General features: G+C 44.9%; 2 protein-coding genes across 4 annotated transcripts in view; one reads left to right on the forward strand and one right to left on the reverse strand.

The window, feature by feature from the left end:
• The first annotated feature begins 619 nt into the window (after positions 1-619).
• CENPV (centromere protein V) lies at positions 620-13,833 on the forward strand. The gene is made up of 5 exons (XM_010600153.2): positions 620-1,008; positions 3,404-3,502; positions 4,906-4,975; positions 12,050-12,164; positions 13,429-13,833. The coding sequence occupies exons 1-5, from the start codon at positions 620-622 to the stop codon at positions 13,551-13,553; spliced, it is 798 nt and encodes a 265-aa protein (XP_010598455.2). The 3' UTR covers positions 13,554-13,833.
• Positions 13,834-14,605: 772 nt separating this feature from the next.
• The window catches only part of PIGL (phosphatidylinositol glycan anchor biosynthesis class L), a 110,332-nt gene continuing 103,168 nt past the window's right edge, over positions 14,606-21,769 (reverse strand). The window contains exon 9 of one of the 3 annotated variants that reach the window (XR_010318465.1): positions 14,606-18,363. The gene's annotated coding sequence lies outside the window, so the exon portion shown is untranslated. Of the gene's footprint in view, positions 18,364-18,820; positions 19,659-19,705; positions 21,768-21,769 lie in introns of those variants that run through there. The other 2 variants (XR_010318464.1, XR_010318463.1) reach the window with 2 other exon arrangements.

A 21,769-nucleotide genomic window follows, 5' to 3' on the forward strand; every position in this document is an offset into this window, starting at 1 on the left:
TGAAATTAAAGTAGAAAACAAAAAAGTAGAAAGAATGAGTTAAATGTTATTTCTTTGCAAATATGAATAAGATAGGAAAACTAAAATAGGTTCAGAAAACATCTAGATTCCTCTGTAAGTGGTTCTTGTGGTTTCTGTCTCCAAACTTTGGTGCTGTGTTCAGCAAAACCTTAATAAAGGGAATGTGATGCAGGGTTCATTTATTCATTTAATTACAACAAACAAAAAAATCTGTTGACCATCAATAGCATCCAGACGCTGTTTTATAATCTGGCAAGAGAGACCAAGTTTAAGTACTAGGATTCTGGCTGCTGTTTATCGAGCAGGTGGGCGCATCTTGAAGGTGAAATTATCCCCGGCTGCCGCTGGGACGTGGCTGAGAGTTCAGGCCCGACCCCGGACTGCCCAGGCCAGGAAGGCACCGAGGCAGGAGGCGGCTTCGTAGGCCGAAACGGGCCCTGGGAAGTCCAGGTACTGGAGGCCCGTAGCTGGGCAGGTGCAGGCCCCAAGGCAGGGCGGCCCAGCACAGCGCCCCCTGTGCGGGCGGGCGGGCGGGCGAGCGGCGGGAGCGCGCGGGCGGGTGCGCGCGGCGAGGCCTGTGTGCCAGGCTGCGGGAGCCATGCGGCGGGCCCGGAGCGGCGTGGCGGCCAAGCTCCACGCGCAGAAGCGGCCCGCGGCCTCGGTGTCCGCCGCCTCGGTCCCCGGCGCCAGCCGCCTACGGCGCCCCGCCGGCCAGGCCAGGGGCAGGGGTCGGGCGGCCGGGCGGCAGCCGCCGACAAAGCGGCGGGCGAGGCGCTCGTCGCCGCGGGCCCAGGAGGCGCGTCCCGGGGAGGCGCAGCCGCCGCCCGAGCTGGCGCTGCACCCGCCGCCGTCGCCCCCGACCCCCGCGACCCCCGCGTCCCCGGCGGCGGCGCTGGACCTGGGCGACCAGAGGGAGCGCTGGGAGACGTTCCAGAAGCGGCAGCGGCTCACCTGCGAGGGCGCCGCCAAGCTCCTGCTGGACACCTTGTGAGTGCGGTGGGCCCGTCCCGGTTCGGCGCCCCGTCGCCCCCAACGCGGCCCGAGCGCCGCGCTGCCCGCACCGGGCCCGGCGATAACCGTAACGGCCGCGGGGACGCGCACAGAGCCTCGGCGAGGCCGGCGTGGCCCGGACCTTGTCCCTGGTCCTGGAGCGCACAGGGCGCGCGGGCCTCCCCGGGAAAAGAAGGGGGCCGGCGGCTTCCCGGGGCCGCGTCCTTCTCTGTGTCTGCACAGGGTTTTCTTTCTCCGGGGCGTGGGGGCAGGGTGAGTCGGACAGGGACAGGGGTTGAGAAAGGCTTTAATACTTTAGAACTATTAAGTATTTGAACGATTAAAAATAATGTTGACATAAGATGAGGTATTTCTCACCTGTCAGGTTGGCATGAGTACGTACTTAACATTTTTTAAAAAAGCCATAACCCCCTAAATTGATTTATGCAGAAAACGTATAACACTGCACCGTGTTTGTTAAAATATCCACGTATAGAAAAAAAGTCCGGAGGAATCTAACAGGAGATCCGTTACTGCTCCAGACACTGCTTTAGGGGACAGGCGGCTAATTGATCCCGGAGAGAAGAAGGGATGCTTTGGGTTTAGGAAAGCGGCAGGGCTCCCTGGGAGCGTGGAGGCTTTTACCCTCACCGGGTGGCCCTCTCTCCAGCTCTGCTGCTGACGAGCCCCGGCCCCTGAGACGGCCAGGAGAGGGTTTCAGAGGTGCCCACGACGTTGGAAATTAGCTGTGAACTCTGGCGAGGACTGCTTTCCTTCTCCCAAATGTGACAGCATTTGGATCCCTGCCCTGTGGAATAATGGTGCTACCCACTAATAATATATCTAATAAGTCAGTTATTTTATGAATTGAAAAGCTCAATCAAAGCACTAGGAAAAAACAAGAACAATTGCGTAACAATCTGAGAATTACGCCTTTTCTTGAACAAAAATGTTTCTTTGTCCTTGTTCCAGAAGAAATTCTCTTACGATGAGTCTTCTCAGAGAGGGAATATTTGGTTTTCTTCGTGCTTGACTTTGTGCTTTATCATGTTGGACTATCGTGGCTGGTATCATGTTGGACTTCGTACTTTATCCTTTTAGATTCATCATTCATCAAACATCTGTTAGCTATAGGGAATATAAAGATCGTCAGAACTGTAAGACTCAGATTTGAGGTAAATTTTACTTTAAAACTGATAAGTGGTCAAAAAAAGACTTTAAAATATCAATATAACAAGATGAGGTATATTTCACCTGTCAGATGGGGATGAGTATGTACTTACATTGAAAAAAAAAACCATAATCCACTGAATTAATTTATACACAAAATGTATAGCACTGCATTATTTTTGTTAAAGTTTTAATGTATAAAAAAGTCTGGAGAAATATATAGTAAATAATAACTGTGGATCCCTCTGGGTGTTAGGATTATGGAAGACTTTCACTTTTAACATTATTTTTGTAATGTTTGAACTTTTTACAATAAGCATTATTTGTGTAGGCAGAAGACTTTTTAAGTACATAAAACTGAATGATTCAGCTTGTAAAGAAACGCGAAAAAGCGTTCAGTCTGAGTCAAATAAATAAATATTAAAACTGCAGCAAGCTATTTTTCTTGTAATTATTGCTTGAGAAGCTACAATGAAATGTTTCCTCATTCTTTACTGGTAAGAATATTCAGCCCTTTTGGAAAACTATTTATTGATATTTATAAAATCTTAAAATGTTCAACTGTGGCCTAGTTTATATGTAATAGGTTTAAAAAGGACTAAGATTATATGTAATGTACACATATAGCTATGTAAAAAGGCATGTGAAAAACACTGGAGGGGGATATAGCAAAATTATAACAGCCCATGTTACTTTCTCAGAAGTCTTTTCTAAACCACCCGACTCACTCAGATACTCTGCCTTACTTTTTCGTAGCAGCCTATACCAGTTTTATCACAACTGTAGTGAAATATTCTTTGGGTGATTTGTTTGATAGTTGCTTAAGGCTGGTAAGAGACAACTCATGTCTGCTGCCTGGCTCACAGAAAGTCTTACCAAGTATCACATATAAGTGAGAATGTTTGGGTTGTGGGATTAGGATCCTCCCCTCGTTACCACATTTTCCAGATTTTTGGAATGTTTTATTTTGTAATTTAACAAAATTTAAGAAATGAAAAGAAGAAAGCTCATGGAGAAAGAAGGCATTGAACGCTTTCTTTTATAAAGTTGATAGTCCCTCCTTAAAAGCAGAAATGCATCTGTCATGTATAAAAAATTTTGTCCTGTCTTGCTTCTTTTAACAATAATAACAGAGAACAAGAAATAGAGATCTCGAGCTGTGAAATAAGGCCCTGCCAGATTCTTCAGGACCTGTTATCTTTCTGGTTCTTGTTTCCTTTAGTGAGTACCAGGGCCTGGTGAAGCACACAGGCGGGTGCCACTGTGGGGCTGTGCGCTTTGAAGTTTGGGCCTCAGCAGACTTGCACATCTTCGACTGCAAGTGAGTATTTTCTCCTGCCAACTTGGCTTCAAAGGATTGAGAGTTAAAATGAAATGCTTCAAAGTAATCGGGGGAATTGTGGTATCGCTGAAACAACCTTGGGCTTGAGTTGATAATTGTTGAAGTCAGGTGATAGGTACAGAAGGATTCGTTGTTCTTTCTTTTTTTAAAAAGGTGGGGGGCATTCACAATAACTGAGCCTGCTCTGTGTGTGTGTGTGTGTGTATGGTTTGTGGAGCCTGCTGTGTGTGGTGTGTGTACTTGTGTGCATGTGTGTGTGTTGTGTTGAGCCTGCTGTGCGTATGTGTCTGTGGTATGTGGAGCCTGCTGTGTGTCTTGTGTGTGTACGTGTGTACATGTGTGGGTGTATGTGTGGTATGTGTATATGGGAGGATGTCACAGAGCTTACTCCTACAGTACAGCCCCTGGTGACACTAACAGCTGGGTCCTCAGGGCCACCCCCCACCCTCAGGCTGAGACTGCTGCTGTTGGAGGGGAGGGTTGGTTAGCTGGGAGGTGAGCAGGCTGGGCACTGAATGAGAAGCTGCAGGGAGAGTTTCCCTCGGAGCCCAGAGTGGGAGAGGGTAGGTGAGAATCGGGAGTGCCCCCTGGCAGCTCACCATGCTCGGCCCTCCCACTCTGTTCCTAGATACAGCAGATGGTAGTGCCTCTGCCTGTGGAGGGCCTGCTCTCAGCACCTTCCTGGCACTGTGACAGAACAAGGACGTCAGACTCTAACTTCCAGGCCAGTAGTTGGCACAGAAATAATTATTCAACTGTATCCAGTCTTTTCTACCCCAGGTGGTATTTGAATTATGTATAAATAATAAATAAACACCATGGAATTACTCAGACGGAGAAGCAACCGGGCTACTAACAACAGATTCCAGATTGGGAAAGAAGCATCATGGAGTAGTTAGAAGAATCTGTACTAAATTAGACCTTCAAAAAGGTAGACTAAAAGGAGGAGACTTAGATTTAATTCCAGAGACGGTGGTTCTGAGGGTCTGTTCTGCTTGGAGCCAGGTTTTCTGGAGATGAGGAAAGAGAGAAACTCAAGCGTCCTTGTTCATTTTTGGCATGAATATCCAGGAGGCATGAGACTGTCTGAAATTTGTTTTTTGAGTGTCTCTGGAACGCAGCGTTGCTTTCCCCTTTGTCAGGTCTCCCGAGGGATGCGTGGCCTCACCTGTTGGCCCCGGGGACCTGTGGGCCCTTCTGTACATGCAGAGCAGGAGCTCCAGGTGCTGGCCCATCTCCAAAGCTCCCCCTTCCCTGGTTGGTGCTGAAAGGGCTTCACCTTTGGGGTCATCTGGCTCTTGGAACACATCAGGCTGGGCCTCTGGGCAAAAGAAGATGCAGATGGCTCTTCACAGTCGGGGATTTGCTCTCTCTCTTTGTAGCTGCAGCATTTGCAAGAAGAAGCAGAATAGACACTTCATTGTCCCGGCTTCTCACTTCAAGCTCCTGAAGGTTAGTGCTTAAGAGCAGGGTCAAGGTCTTCAGACCCCGTTGTGAGGCCCCTTGGGCCCCAGGTTGCTGCGTGCCCTCGATACAGTGCAGGACAGGGAGCAGCCAGCCTGTCAGGGAGCGCTTATCTCCTTTACTCAGGTGTCCTGTTTGCTGGTCTTAAAAGGTGATGGCATTTTTTTCCCTTTATGTTTTGGGTACGTACTTGATATTGTGGAAACATTTTAAAATACAAAGAATCAAAATAAATAACATCACCCAAATCCTATCAACCAAAGGTAACCACTGTTAATATTTTGGTATATGTCTTTGTAGGTTATTTTCTACAAAAGTAAATACATTTAAATATATTGTGTATATTTTTTTCAAAGTAGGGCTTTACCAGTCTTTCTATTTTATAATCTACTTTTGTCATTTCCCAATGAAAAAACATATATTTAAACATTTTTAACTTTAATTGTTTGGGGGAATTTTTTATACTCGGTACAAAATTTGAAAGACGCCAGAGTACATATACAGTGAAAAGCCTTTCTTCTCCTTTAGCCTCCCAGTTTTCCTCTCCCTCACAGCCAGTTCCTGGTTTACTTATACCATCACTCCTAGATTTGAAACTTATTTTGTTATACGAATGTACCATAAGCAGATTCCTGTGTTTGGACTTTTAGGTTGAGTCTAATTTTTTTTCCACTTATTAATAAACAACACAGTTATGAACCTCCCTGTGTACAAATGTTTGACAATTTAGAAATTATTTCTTTTGAATCAGATTTCTTAGAAATAAAATCTTCGGGTCAAAGAACACAAACTTGAAAAAAAAAAAGCTCTGGTATATTACTGCTAACATGGGTGGGGTGGGGCTTTAATGCCATCCTTTGTTCCCGTTCCCCCATTGCAGTCCTGACCAGTAATCTTGGCGTAACGGTTTCCACGTCTGCCTCCATTGCTGGACCGTGAGTGTCTCCAAGGCAAGCACCACTTCCTTCATGTCTGGCTCAGCTCCTGGATCATCAGACTTGGCACTCAGGGGGCACTCAGTGAGGGTCGGAAAGGAAGGACTAGCAGAGTGAATGCCTCTGTGAATCCTGGTCTTTCTGAGTTAGATTTAATCCCAGATGCTTGGGGCCAGTTTACCAACTTTTCTTTATCTGCACCTTGATCCTGGAACATGTTGATATGTAGTGTGGGGTGTCTGCGGGGTGTCTGGTGAGGGAGGTAAGAGAAGTGGCAGCATACCTGTCCCCCGTCTTTCCTGTAGACACGTAAGAGGGCCAGTATGCTGTCGTGTGCCTGCCAGAGACTGTGGTCCCAGGCCAGTTTGCTCCTAAGCACCTGTGACAGTCCCTTTCTGAAGACACCACCAGGGACAGTCTTGGGTCTCTGAACTGATGCTTATCCTTGGGCCTGCTTAGCAGCACATTTTTCTGGTGCTCTAGAGCACCATTCTCTTTCTAAGCCCAAGCCCATTGAAGGAGCAATTTTCTGTTTGTTTTTTAAATTAAGTTCAAAACTTATTTTTTCTTTCAGCAAATAATTATGGGGCACCTACTATGTGGCAGTGTACCTGGGTGGTGCAGACAGTTATTGCACTTGGCTGCTAACTGAAAGGTTCAAGATTTGAGTCTACCCAGAGGCACCTTGGAAGAAAGGCCTGGAGACCTTTGAAAACCCTGTGGAGCACCATTCTACTCTGACATACTTGGGGTTGCCATGAGTCAGAGTCAACTTGACAACTGGTTACGGTGTGGCAGTCACTGTTAGGTGCTGAAACACAACAGTTGATATGACTGACAAGGTCCTTGTTTTCTTGGAGCTTACATTCTACAGAGGGAGGAGACAGATAACTAAGAAAAAAAATCCAGTAGTTTAAGTGCTATGTAGAGAATTAAAGTATGGCAGTATGGTAGAGATAGCTGGGTGCCTACTTTAGATTGGCTAGGGAAGGTCTGTCTGTGGTGTTCAGATCTGAATGATGAAGATGGTGTGTATGTGGGGGGCGTGGGCAGGAGGGGTATCCTAGGCAAAGGGGAGATAGCGCAAAGGACTTAAGGGGCATAAGCTTGGAATGTTTGAGGAGCTAAAATTGGCCCCTGTGGCTGGAGCGGGGGGGTGGGGTTGAATGGGGATGAGAGTAGACTGAGATGGGGTTGGAGAAGGGCAAGACTGCCTAAGAGGACCAGCTTTATTCTTTGTGTAGTCTGAAGCCCTTGGAGTTGTAAGCAGGGTAGTGACAAGACCCGATTGAACATTTTAAAAGATCTCTTTGGCTGCTATGTGGAGAATGGATTGTACGGAGGTAAGTGTGGAGATGGAGACAGTTGGGAGGTCGTCACAGTAGACCAGGGAGCAGTACATCAGGGAGCAGATGATAGGGCTTGGATTAGGATGGTAGTCATGGAGATGGAAAGAAAACAGATGATTGGAGATATGTTTTAGAGCAGTGGTTCTCAAACTTTAGGGTGCTCACGACCACCACAGATTGCTGGGTCTTACTCCTGATTCAGTAGGTCTGAAATGGGGCCCCAAAATTTGCATTTCTAACAAGTTCTCATAGGAACTCTGGTAGCGCAGGGGTTAAATGCTTGGTTGCTAGCCAAAATGGTGGTGGTTCGAACCTACCAGCCACTCCTCAGGAGAGAGATGTGGCCGTCTGCTTCCATAAAGATTTATAGCCTTGGACAAAATCATACAAGCTTCTTAGACACATCCAAACACCTTGAGGGATGGAGTTACTGGGGCCGAAGGTTGGGGACTGTGGTCTCGGGGGACATCTAAGTCAATTGTCATAATGTAGTTTGTAAAGAAAATGTTCTGCGTTCTACTTTGGTGAGTAGCGTCTGGGGTCTTAAAAGCTTGCAAATGGCCATGTAAGTAAGATACACCTATTGGTTCTATCGTGTTCAGAGCAAAGGAGAATGAAGAAAACCAAAGACACAAGGAAAATTTTAGTCCAGAGGACTATGGACCATGTGAACCACAGTCTCCACCAGCCTGAGCCCACAACTAGATGGTGCCCGACTGCCACCACTGACCACTCTTGACAGGGATCAAAATAGAGGATCCTGGACAGAGCAATAAAAAAATGTACAATAAAATCAAATTCACACACACACAAAAAAAGATCAGACTTACTAGTCTGACAAAGACTGGAGGAACCCCTGAGACTGTGGCCCCTGGATACCCTGCTAACTCAGAACTGAAGCCACTCCTGAAGTCCACCTTTCAGCCGAAGATTGAACAGTCTTATAAAACAAACAGTAACACATGTGAGCAACGAGCTTCTTAGTTCAATCAAGTATACGAGACCAAGTAGACAACACCTGCCCAAAAGCAAAGGTGAGAAGGCAGGAAGAGACAAGAAAACTAGACGAATGGATGCAGAGAACCCAGGATGGAAAGGGAAAGGGGGAGAGTGCTTACACATTTCGGGGTTTGCAACCAATGTCACAAAACAATTTGTGTATAAAGTTTTGAATGAAAAACTAATTTGTGCTGTAAACTTTCACCTGAAACAAAAGACTTACAACCTCAGAAACCCTATGGGGAACAAGTTCTCAGGTGATGATGTTGGTCCGGGGACTACACTTTGAGAACCACTGTTTTAGAAGAAGCGTTGTCAGAATTGTATAAAAGATTGGATGTGAAGGCGAGGGCAAGAGAGGAAGTAGTTCCGTCTAAAGTGTTGGGCCTTTTTTTGGAGGTGGAGTTGGGAGATGATGTGCAGAAATGGCACCTTGCAAGGGAAAGGAAAAAAAGGAAAAGCAGTCATCAGCCTTGGACCTCAGATGGCTGAAGGAGAGGAAGTATTTGGTGTTAGCCACATTTTTGCGTATCCTTTAGTGACACTTTTGTCCATGTCATTGATCTCTCTGGCAAAGAAACCATGTCACTGGTGGGACGAAGTTGAAGGCTGACCAAGATGAATCCTGACCATATGCTGCCATGTCAGCTGCCCTGGATGTGGCCCATAGGTGAAAGGAGCTGGGCATCACTGCCCTACACAGCAAACTGAGCCACAGGAGGAAATAGCAGAAGATCCCTGGACCTAGGGCTCAGGCTATCCTAAGAGCCCTTGCTATCTCAGGAATGAAGATCAGGCAGATTGAGGAGGTCACCCTCTCCCCTTCAGCAGCACCCGCGGGAAGAGGGGCTCGCCGTAGTTATCATCTGTGAACAAAAGCTCCTTACATTATTGTTTTCTCTTAATAAATTGCCTTTGTGTAGGAGAATGAAGAACACCAAGGACACAAGGTATTTATGAGCTCAAGAGACATAAAGGGCAACATAAACCTGAGACTACGTCAGCCTGAGACCAGAAGAACTAGATGGTGCCTGGCTACAACCGATGACTGCCCTGACAGGGAACACAACAGGGAACCCCTGAGGGAGCAGGAGAGCAGTGGGATGCAGACCTCAAATTCTCATAAAAAGACCAGACTTAATGGTCTGACTGAGACTAGAAGCACCCAAGTGGTCATGGTCCCTGGACCTTCTGTTAGCCCAAGACAGGAACCATTCCCAAAGCCAACTCTTCAGACAGGGATTGGACTGGACAGTGGGATAGAAAATGATACTGGGGAAGAATAAGCTTCTTGGATCAAGTAGACACATGGGGCTATGTGGGCAGCTCCTGTCTGGAGGGGAGGTGAGAGGGCAGAGGGGGTCAGAAGCTGGCTGAATGGACACGAAAATAGACAGTGGAGGGGAGGAGTGTGCTGTCTCATGAGAGGGAGAGCAATTAGGAGTATATAGCCAAGGTGTATATAAATTTTTGTATGAGAGACTGACTTGATTTGTAAACTTTCACTTAAAGCACAATAAAAAAAAAAACCCGCCTATGTGTGAAATGTTGAGCACGAGTAACTAGTTAAAGGGAGATCCCAGACCCTGGGGAGAACCCACTGTGGGGGGTTCTGGGAAAAGTTAATTTGAAGGTGTCTTTTGAATGTTCATGTGGAGATATGAAGCAGGCAGCTGGAGGTACGTGTCGGGTTCCGGAGAGAGAGCAGAGCTGGAGCTACCGATTGGGGAGTTGTTGGCATATTGGTATTGTTTGAGCTATGGGATGAGGTAACGTCACCTGGGGAGATGGTGTAGCCGGAGAAGGGAGGGGGCCTAGGACAGAACTCTGGGACTCACCAACATTTATAGAGAGTTGAACAGAAGAGGAAGAAAAGCCAGCGGGGGGGCGGGGGGGGGGGCCTGAGAACAATGTCTGGTGGGGAAGGAGAAAAAAAAAAACAACAAGAGTGTGTGCTGTCCTCAGAGGCGAATGTTTCAAGATGAAAGGAGCACTACTGAGAAGTCAAGAAGAACAGAGACCCCTGGACACCCTTTTAACTCAGACTGAAGGCACTCCTGAGCTTCACCCTTCAGCCAAAGATTAGACAGGCCTGTATAAAACAAACAGTAGTACATGTAGTTCAACCACTTATACGAGACTAAATGGGCATACCAGCCCAGGGGCAAGGACGAGAAGGCAGCAGGAGACAGGAAAGCTGGACGAATAGAAATGGGTGACCCAAGGGCAAGAAAGGGAGAGTGTTGACACGTCATAGGGTTGGCAACCAGTGTTGCAAAACAATATGTGTATTGTTTAATGAGAAACTGATTTGCTCTGTAAACCTTCACCTAATGCACAATTAAAAAAAAAAAAAGTGACCATTGGATTTGTCAACATGGTACCCATTAGTGATCTCTAACTGGGCCAGAAGACAGAAGAAGTGATCAAAGAAGTTGAATATATAGCTGAGTTTGATGATGATAAACCAAAAAAACCAAACCCATTGCTGTGTTGATACTGAGTCATAGCGACCATCTAGGACGGAGTAGAATGCCCTGTAGGGTTTCCAAGGAGCAGTTCTTAACTGCTCTGTCACCAGGGCTCCTTGATGATGATAGACCATACCTTCTAGTGGGGAGTAGGAGAATGCGGATCAGACAGTAGATGCATAGACTAGTATGGGAATGAGGGCCTGGAGGTCACTGGATTACTTCTAGTGATGCATGAGGTAAACTAGGATGTGAGGCATCTCATCCCTTCTCATTCGTTCATATCCTTTGCCCATTTTCCCATCTGTATTATTTATCGAGGAAATTAGCCATTTGTCTCTGTGGCAAATATTTTCCTCCCTAGTTTGTCCTTTGTAGATTAGGTCAGATAGAATCACCTGTTTTTTTAAGGCCTTGAGCAGTGCTGTTTGGCAACATGGAGAGCCACTACCTAGGGTGGACTGTCTTCCCATTTAGGCCCTGTGAGGCATGCATTTTTACTCCCTGACACTGACAGGGTTATGCTGTCTTGCCATGGGCCCTGGAAAGCTCTAGGCTATGTTGTTGTGTGTGCAGTTGACCTAATGGAAGCTCTGAGCTGTTATATGCAAGCTTGATTTGTCCCTGGACAGTGTATCCCTGTCCTCAAAAACCTTCCAACCTTTTATGGGAGACAGATACTGAGAGCCCTATGAAAGGAGGATGGCTCCCCCACATTAAGCCTTTCAAAAGTGTCATGGATTGAATTGTATCCCCCCAAAATATGTTTCAATTTGGCTAGGCCTTGATTCCCAGTATTGTGTGATTAGCCACCATTTTGTCATCTGATGTGATTTTCCTGTTTTGCAAATCCTGTCGCTATGATGTTAATGAGATGAATTATATGTAGTTATGTTGATGAGATCTACAAGATCAGTTGTGTCTGAAGTCAATCTCTTTTGAGATACAAAAGAAGCAAGCAGAGACACGGGGACCTCATAGCACCAAGAAAATAGTGCCAGGAGCAGAGCACATCCTTTGGACCTCGGGTTCCTGTGCAGAGAAGCTCCTAGTTCGGGGGAAGATTGATGACAAGGACCTTCCTTCAGAGCCAACAGAGAGGGAAAGTGTTCCCCTGGAGTTGGCGCCCTGAATTCGGACTTCTATCCTGTTGGTCTTTGAGAGAATAAACTTCTGTTTCTTAAAGCCATCCACTTGTGGTATTTCTGTTGTAGCAGCACTAGGTGACTGAGACAAAAAGACTGTTTGTTAAATGACTTATTAAAAAAATTCTTAGTAAAAAGAGAACACTTCTTTGCTTTTACTTAGGGAGCTGAGAGCATGACCACGTACACGTTCAACACGCACAAAGCCCAGCACACCTTCTGTAAGAGATGTGGTGTTCAGAGCTTTTACACTCCCCGTTCAAACCCTGGAGGCTATGGTAAGTAAAGAAGAGGGAACACGACCTCAGGTGGGGCACAGAGAGGCTCTGCAGCTGTTCTAGGTTTAAAATACTGGTTGGCAGGATGGGAACGGACATGTATGGCAAGCCTACTGCTTTGCTAGGCACTTCTGCATGAATGTTTTAGAACAGGACTCACTGGTAGAGCTCTTTAGAATGTGAGACTCGCTCTGGTCAGATTTGTCTCAGTCTCACATCTGACTATGGTAAAAACCGTTTGGGAGAACATCCAGGTCCTGATTCTCACTGGTGCTACCAAAGCTATCTGTCGCTGTGGATGACGTTGAAGGGTAGGGAGCAGGGGTGGGAGATGGGCCTGTGGGCTGAGGGAGGCAATTTTAATAATGCCTGGGACTAAGGGGCAGTGAAGGAAGCAAGGCATTGATAATGCCTTGAAAAGAAAAAAAAAGTTAAAAAAACAAGGAGAACCTGAATGCCCCTCTTGAGGTCCTGCATGAATCTGGAAAACAAAACACAAACAGCCCTTAACTTAGATCAGTGTTCAGAATTGCTGTGTGAATTGAGTGGGAACCGGTGGCTGAAGATGTTCCTGAGGAATCTTGCTCTCTGTGTAGACGTACCCTTTCAGGCTGTGGTGATGCACTGTGACTATGACCGTGTCATGCCTTGTGGTGGGGGAGGATATGCCATCACCCTTGCCCCTTGTCACCCCGTTTTGTTAGCAGCTTCTGATTGTTCCTCATCTACCTACCTTGTGGAACAGGAAGAGGTTATGAAAAGAATAAAATCCTGTACAGATAGGGAGGTATTTAATTCTTAGGAAGTTATCTGTCTAAACATACAAACCAAAACCAAACCTGTTGCTGTCGAGTTGATTCCGACTCCTAGTGACCCTGTAGGACAGAGTAGAACTGCCCCATAGAGTTTCTAAGGAGCGCCTGGTGGATTCGAACTGGTGACTATTTGGTTAGCAGCCATAGTTCTTAACCACTACACCATCAGAATTCTTAAGGCTGCCAGTCAGATTGCTCCTAGCTTGAACCTGTATTCTGTACTTCCACTTCTACTACTACATTACAGCTTGTTACTGAATGACGTCCAACCTTGGCCATCTCTCACTCAAGAAGTCTGATCCCCATCTAGCAGATGGGGTAAGTTGTAAGACATAGTGTCTAACTTGGAATGCCTGATATGTAGTAGAACTATGCTTGCAGGTGAGGGTTTGTCTATGAGCCAGTCGAGTATCTGGTTTCACTCATATTTGGGTCCCACTTCTCTCTAGGAATCGCCCCGCATTGCCTGGATGAGGGCACTGTGCGGAGCGTGGCCATTGAGGAGTTCAATGGCAGCGACTGGGAGAAGGCCATGAAGGAGCACAAAACCATCAAGAACATGTCTAAGGAGTGAGCTTCTGCATCTCGCTTTCTGAAAAGGAGGAATAATTGGGACTGGCACCTTTGCTGTACCTGCTGCACCCCAGTGGTGCTCATGAATGTGGCTGACCCAGACTGTGGTTCTCTTGGCCAGCAGCCATCTTGGTCTCTGCAGTTTGCTCCGGATACCAGTTTCTTTAGGCAGCTCTTTGTCCTTCCTCAGCCCAAATTTTGATGTAGGCTAGCTGACATCCTTCCATCTCTTCCCAACTTTTGTGTGATCTTTTAGAAAAAAATAAATATTTTTAACATTAAAGCAGTTACAGTGGTTTATCAGTTTTTTTGCACTTTGATTTTGCTTCTGAGGTGAATAAATTCATAGTGGATATTAATTGAGCACCATCAAGATACTTGCAACCAAATAGGGAGAGAGAAATGAACAGTTATTAGACATGTAAGATTGTGAATCATTATAACCTGCGTGAGTTATAAAGATAACATGAGATTTAGGAGTTCAGAGGAGAGAGAAAGCTAGTGTCTTAGGCTGGGTTCTCTAGAGATCCAAAACCAGTGAAGTGTGTAAATTATTTATAGAGGGAGAAATTTATATCAAGGAAATGGCTTACGCAGTCGTGGAGGCTAGAAAGTCCCAAGCCTGTGGGCCAGGCAGGGTTCTCCTAATTCACGCAGGCCTAGGGGATGGCGAACCCAGGATCGACGGGTCAGATAGCAGGCCTCTGGCTCACAGATGTGGAGGTCAATGAATCCCAAGATCCACAAGTTAGATGGCAAGCCTCTGGCTCACAGGTCATGGGAGGCTGATGATTCCCAAGATTGGCAGGTAAGCTGCTAGTTCAGGTCCCAAGAACCAGAGGCCAGATTAACAGGAGCCAGCTGAAGGATCACGAGTGAGCAAAAGCCAGCAAGCTTTGCCAGAAAGTCCACCTATATTGGGTGCTGGAGAAAAAGGCATTAGCCAGATCAATAGCTGCACGCCAGGTACCAGGAGATGTATTAATTTCCTCAAGGTATGAAACCACATCTGGAATAGTATCTGCAATTAGAATCATCACCTGGTTAAGTTTTCAACAATCCACTGTCATTCTCTAAGATCTGTCCTTTTTTGCACAGGCCAAATAGGCGAATCAAATGGGGATGTGGGGGAATAGTCCTTGATGGTGGAAGTAATCTCTGCAATCCCTCTAGGAATGTGATATTGCTTTTGGTTTCCTATTTTCCTAGGTGAGGGCAGTTCTAATGGCTTCCACTTGTCTTTTCCCACCATAATGGCCCTTAACTCCAATTGTCAGGGATCCAATGTGGGGGTTCTGCCAGTTGCTGAGTATATCTATTCCAATTATACATTCTGGAACTGGAGAAGTCACTACAGGATGAGTTCAGGGACTACTGGACCCACTGTGAGACAGACATGAGCTAAGACTCCATTAATAACCTGACCTCCATATGCCCCCACTCTGACTGGTAGGCCACAGTGACGTTTTGGGTCTCCTGGAATTAGTGTCATTTAGAGCCAGTATCCAGTAATCCCCGAAAAGTCTGATTATTTCCTCTTCCCCAATAAACAATCACTCTTATAAAAGGTCATAGATCCCTTTGGGGGAAGGCTGGGAGAAAGATTAACAGTATAAACTTTTGGCAGTGTAGTCAGGTCCTTCCTCAAGGGGTTTGGCCTCCCCTTCATTCAAGGGGTTGTGGGTCTGTAAACTTGCTCAAGTCTGGGAATTGATTGAGGGGCTGTGACTCTGTATTCTGGCAATTCAAGTTAGACTGCCATTCACTTGAACTAGAATTTGTAGGTTTGTACAGATCAAGCAAATATTTGGTAGATTTCTGACCTATTTAATTCCTATGGACACCATGACTAAGTAGCCAATGCCATAAATCTACACGAGTCAATTGTTCTGATTACTGCTTTGACTCTGCTATCCATTATGGTAACCATATCCATCTTGTCATTGTTGATTGAATGCTGCCACTTGGCCCCTACCACCACAAGCTCCAATCAGCCCCATTGTACTTAAGTGTCTTAATTCAGTTAGGGCAGTTTCCACTGTCAAATCTGACTTACATAAAATAGCAATCACAGCAGTCTTCAGGGATGCTGGGGGTGCCCTTCACAAATTTGTTCCTCACCATTGTGGTAAAAGATATGTCCTCTGGGCACTCCATGTGTGGGTATGTGGGTCTAACCTGATAAATTCACTCTAACATGCCAATTTTTCTAAGCCTTTGGATTCCTTCTATAGTATACCAAGGCAGGTCTGGCACTTCAACTGGATTTAGTGTAGGCCACCGCATAATCCGTGCTTCAGTGAACCAATCAAATAAACTATTAGACCCCTTCCCATCCTCTCAAGCTGAAACATTGAATGAAGGATCTGTGCTTAGTGGGGCTATATCAACAAACTCAGACTAATCCAACTTTACGTCCCACACCATGTAGCCATTCCCCCACATACTCCCCAAGTTTCTGTTTGTACATATTAGAAAATTCAAGCAATTCTTTCGGAGTTTACCATACCTCCTCCAGGGTCACACTGTGTACTTCACCTTTTGGGGCTTGCTGGGACTTAAAGTCTAGTTATAGGTCTAGAAGCAAAAGTGGGTGGTAGGGATGTGTTCTGAGAACATTCAGCAACATCTTTTAAGGCATCTGCCTCAGGTAATGTCCCAGGCAATGACTCACATGCCTCCCCAGAGGATGCCACAGAGAAAGGCTCTTCAGACACAACTGGGTTAATCTCATCAGATGAGGGTGAAGGGTCCAGTGGTTTTATTGGGGAGGGTAGTCTAGCGGACAAACATGGAGTAATCTCTTCAGATGGGAGTGAGAGGGCTGGTTCTATTGGCAGGAGTGATTCAATGGAATTTAGGGGCTCAGTGTCCCCAGCTTCTTGATTATCTGCTCATATGTCCCCATCCCAAGCTTCAGGATCCCATTTCTTCCCAATCAATGCCCTCATTTTAACTTCAGACACAATTCGAGTTTGGGAATTGAGTTGGCATTGCAATTCAGCCACTCTTACGATAAGACTCTGGGCTTGGTTTTGGCAAAATCAGCTATGGTACTATTAGAAATAAGGCTCTTTGAAGGCACAAGTGGAAACTTTGGGTTTATGCAGCGCGTGAGCTGTGGCTCTGAAGCCCTGAGCTCATCTCTTTATTTCACCACTTTGTCTAGCGAAAATAGGACCAACCAACCAGCTTCCTTATGCTTCTTATTATGACAAAATTGTAGAAAGGTACCAAACATGCCATTACTCCAGGCCTTGCCTCTCATCAAAACCTGATCTACTGGTGGTGATATTCTGTGTATTTGCATCGCCACGTCACTCCATGGATGAGCAGTGTTCTCTTTACTGCTGGAAGCAGAGTCGTCAACATCTTTAAGACATACCAGACTTGAGAACCAATTTAGAAAACTCATCCTTACAACTGTGTTTCTCTAGAACCACTCTAGGTACCAAAGGTCTTAGGCTGGGTTTTCTAGAGAAGACCAGTGAAGCATATAAATGTATATATATATGTGTGTATGTGTGTGTATACATACATATATATACGTGTGCGTATAGATATATATTTCTCAAGGAAATGGCTCATGTGGTTGTAGAGGCTGGAAAGTCCCAAGTCCGTGGGTCGGGCTGGAGGTTTCTCCTGACTCACGTAGCTCAGGGGCTGGCAAACCCAAGATTGGCAGGTCAGACAGCAGGGCTCTTTCTCACAGGCTGTGAAAATTGATGAATCTCTAGATCAGAAGCTAAGACAGCAGAACGCTGGCTCACAGCTGCAGAGACTGACAAATCCCAAGATCAGCAGGTAAGCTGCTAGCTCAAGTCCCAAGAACTGGAGATCAGATGAACAGGAGCCAGCTGGAGGATCCAGGGTGAGCAAAAGCCAGTGAGTTTTGCCAGAAAATCCACCTATATTGGATGCTGGCCACACCCCCAAGGAAACTCCCTTTCAACGGATTGGCTGCTCATAACATCTCATCATGGAGGCGAATACATCATTACATAGCTGTCAAACCGCATCATAATTGTCAAGCCACTGAGAGTCGTGGCCCAGCCAAGTTGACACACAACCTTAATCATCACAGCTAGTCAAAGAAGACCAGAGGAGGGTATGATTTGAGTTTGTAAGTTTATTTGTTTTTAATATTTTATTGTATTTTTGGTGAAAATATACACAGCAAAACCCGCTCCCATTCAACAGTTTCTACACATCATGTTCAATGTCATTGGTTACATTCTTCACATTGTGTCAACATTCTCATTATTTCCATTCTAGTTGTTTCACTCCCGTTAACTCAGTCTCACTGCCCCCCACAAGGCTCTCATTTATGTAACTGTTGTCCTTTTGCTCTCATATAGACAATCTTTTAAGAGTGCTCTACTCAAGGGTGACATTCTTTACTTTTTGTGCTAACCTGCTATTTAGTTAAAAGGTGACTTCAGGGGATAGTTTCCCTTCAAGATTTAAAGAGTATCTCAGGGTAGTAGTTTTGGGGATTCCTCTACTCTCAGTGGGTCCAGTAATTCTAGATTCATTAAAAATTTGAAGTTCTGTTCCACATTCTTCTCCTTTTCTATCAGGATCCACCTATTGTATCCCTGATTTGAATGTTTGGAAGGCACCATATAGTTCTTTTTGTCTCAAGGGTGAAGGAGGCAGTAGCTCATGGAGACAATTAGTCCTGTAGTCCAGTTCCTTCTCTGATTCTTGGGTTTCCTTCTTTCTCTTTTGTTCCAGAAGAGTAGAGACCAATAGTTGTATCTTAGATGGCTGCTAGTAATCTTTTGAGACTCCAGAGACTACTCACCAACCTGGATGGTAAAGCATCAACTTTAAGAACTATATTATACCAATTGTCTGAATTGCCCCACAAGACCATGACCCTAAGTCTTCAAAACAAGAATTGAGTTTATTTTTAAAGGAAGCAAGATTTGGACAGATAGGAGGGAGAAGTAACTGTGAACAAAGATGTGGTGTCATGGATTGAATTATGTCCCCCAAAAATGTGTGTATCAGTTGGGCTGGGCTGCAATTCCCGGTATTGTGTGATTTTCCTGTATGTTGTAAATCCTGCCTCTATGATGTTAATGAGGGAGGATGGGTGGCAGTTTTGTTAGTGAGGCAGGATTCAACCTACAAGACGATTGTGTCTTGAGGTAATCTCTTGAGATGTAAAAGAGAGAAGCAGAGAGACAGGGGGACCTTATACCACCAAGAAAGCAGTACTGGGAGCAGAGCATATCCTTTGGACCCAGGGTCCCTGCCCCTAAGAAGCTTCTTGACCACGGGAAGATTGAGGACAAAGACCTTCCTCCAGAGCCGGCAGAGAGGGAAAGCCGTCCCCTGGTGCTGATGCCCCAAATTTGGACTTTCAGCCTACTTTACTGTGAGGAAATAAATTTCTCTTTGTTAAAGCCATGCATTTGTGGCATTTCTGTTATAGAAGTACTAGATGACCAAGACAGTCTTAAACCAAGAACTGAGTTTATTTTTAAAGGAAGCAAGGTTTGGACAGATAGGAGGGAGGATTAACTCAGTGAACAAAGGTGTGGACACTTGCTATAGCCAGCTGGATCGGAGGCTTGTGATGAAAAGAAGTATAAGAGAGGTCAAAAAGGTATGGAGAAGCCAGACTGTGGATGGTTCTGGATATTAGGCTCAGGACCTGGCTTGTATGTTCACAAGCATTAGGGAGTCTTGGACAGCTTCGAACAGGGTGAATAGTGCCTGGCCCGTTACACAGCCCTTTGACTTATTTCCATCTCTTCTCTCTCCTTGTGTCACATTGCTGCATGTTGCAATTAGATTTTCACAAAACATTCCTTTCATTATCAAGTACCGCGTATATAAAAAAAATACATAGTGGCAAATGCTTAATATTTGCTCTTTGCTCAAGGAAGATTAATCATGAAATGATTTGTAAGGTAGTCTAGATGAAGAAAAAGCAAAGAACAGGGAATGTGGATTCCTGGGTTTGCTTGACTGGTGTTCTGTGTGGTCACCACCTTTTCAGAGTCATCAAGAGCTGTTATGCTCAGACAGTATGGTTGGAAGGAGCTGGGCAACCCAAGGGAATTGGATTTTCAGAGTCAGAGCTCCAGGTATTCTTAAGAAATAAAAAAAAAAATTTAATTATTCAGGTAAAACATGAACATATTCTGATACAGTGGAAGTCCCCTCTGCTCTGCCTTTCCCATTGCAGTATATAAAAATACATAATGTCGCATATCTTTTAAAAACATAAATGACATACTATACCTTTAGTTTTGCAACTTGCATTAAAAAACATCTTGATCTTTCCATATCAGTATCTTCATTATTGTTGCATAGTATTAATATAGTTTTTCTCCCTTTTACAGCTTTTTTGAGATGTAATTCACATACTACACAATCCGCCATAATCACAGTCAATTTTAGAATATTTTCATCACCTCAAGAAACCCCATATCCTTTAGCTGTCATCTGCCAACCCCCACCTCCCCACCCGCAGCCCTAAGCAACCACTAATCTACTTTCTATAGATTTCTCTATTCTGGACTCTCTTCTAATTAGAATCATATGGTATATGGTCTTTTGTGACTGCTTCTTTCAGGTAGCATAATGTTTTCAAGGTTCATCCATATTGTAGCATGTATCAGAATGTCATTCCTTTTTATGGCTGAAAAATATACTATTGTATGGTTATGCCACATTTTGTTTATCCATTCATCCATCTGTTGAGGGACACTTGGGTTGTTTCCACTCTTTGGCTTTTATAAATAATGCTCTTATATACATTAGTGTACAAGTTTCTGTAGGGACATATATTTTCATTTCTCGAGTATACACCTAGGAGTTGAAATGTTGGGACATACGGTAATTCCATGTTTAATCATTTGAGGAACTCCCAGATTGTTTTCCAAAGTGGCTGCACCATTTTACATCACCACCAGCAGTGTTTGGTGGTTCAGATTTCTCCACATTCTTGCCAACACTTGTTATCTGATTTTTTTATTTTAGACACGCCAGAGAGTGTGAAGTGGTATCTCACTGTGGTTTTGATTTGCATTTCCTTGAAGACTAAAAACCAAAACTCATTGCTGTTGAATTGATTGTGACTCGTAATGACCCCATGGGGTATAGTTTATTTAACCATTCGTTTTTTCATGGAAATTATTGCTTTTTTGTTTTTTGCTGTTACAGAGAATGTTGGTAATTGATATCCTTTTACATGCCTGTTTATATATGTATGTATTACTTGAGGAGATGGAAGCAGAATTGCTGGATTGAAGGATATGCATATTTAAAATACTAAGATGCCCTCAGAAAGATTACCATCTTAAAACGTTCATCAATCCTGTATGCAAGAGAGTTCCCTTAATTGTGACTGATTTGTTGGGCAAAAATTTCATTTTTAAAGTTTCCATTTTTATGTTTTTTGGTCATTTTTATTTCTTGTTCTATGAGTTGCTGGATCATGTCCTTTGCCCATTTTTCTTTTTGGGCTATTTGTTTTTTTAATCCACCTATTAAAAAAAACAGTAATGAACAAGTGTTTCAGATACTTTTTAAGAAAAATTTTTATTGTGCTTTAAGTGAAAGTTGACGAATCAAGTCAGTCTCTCATACAAAAATTTATATACACCTTGCTATATACTCCTAGTTGCTCTCCCCCTAATGAGACAGCACACACTTTCCCTCCACTCTATTTTCGTGTCCATTTGGCCAGCTTCTGACCCCCTCTGCCCTCTCATCTCCCCTCTAGACAGGTGCAGCCCATATAGTCTCATGTGTATACTTGATCCAAGAAGCTCACTCATTTTCTATCCCATAGTCCAGTCCAGTCCAGTCCCTAGCTGAAGAGTTGGCTTTGGGAATGGTTCCTATCTTGGGCTAACAGAAGGTCTGGGGACCATGACCCCCGGCATCCTTCTAGTCTCAGTCAGACCATTAAGTCTGGTCTTTTTATGAGAATTTGAGGTCTGCATCCCACTGCTCTCCTGCTTCCTCAGGGGGTTCTCTGTCAGGGCAGTCATTGTTTGTAGCTAGGCACCATCTAGTTCTTGTGGTCTCAGGCTGATGTGGTCTCTGGTTTGTGGCCCTTTCTCTCTCTTGGGCTCATAATTACCTTGTGTCTTTGATGTTCTTCATTCGCCTTTGCTCCATGTGGGTTGAGACCAACTGATCCATCTTAGATGGCCGCTTGCTAGCATTGAAGACTCCAGATGCCACTCTCCT

The sequence above is a fragment of the Loxodonta africana genome, chromosome 18 (genome assembly GCF_030014295.1).
Source record: "Loxodonta africana isolate mLoxAfr1 chromosome 18, mLoxAfr1.hap2, whole genome shotgun sequence".
Classification (NCBI taxonomy): domain Eukaryota; kingdom Metazoa; phylum Chordata; class Mammalia; order Proboscidea; family Elephantidae; genus Loxodonta; species Loxodonta africana.

Excerpts from the sequence above, each read along its gene's own strand:
- CENPV (XM_010600153.2), top strand. The coding sequence starts at position 620 with ATGCGGCGGGCCCGGAGCGGCGTGGCGGCCAAGCTCCACGCGCAGAAG. Across the intron at positions 3,503-4,905 it reads TTGCACATCTTCGACTGCAA|CTGCAGCATTTGCAAGAAGA; the intron begins GTGAGTATTTTC and ends CTCTCTTTGTAG. Across the intron at positions 4,976-12,049 it reads CTCACTTCAAGCTCCTGAAG|GGAGCTGAGAGCATGACCAC; the intron begins GTTAGTGCTTAA and ends GCTTTTACTTAG.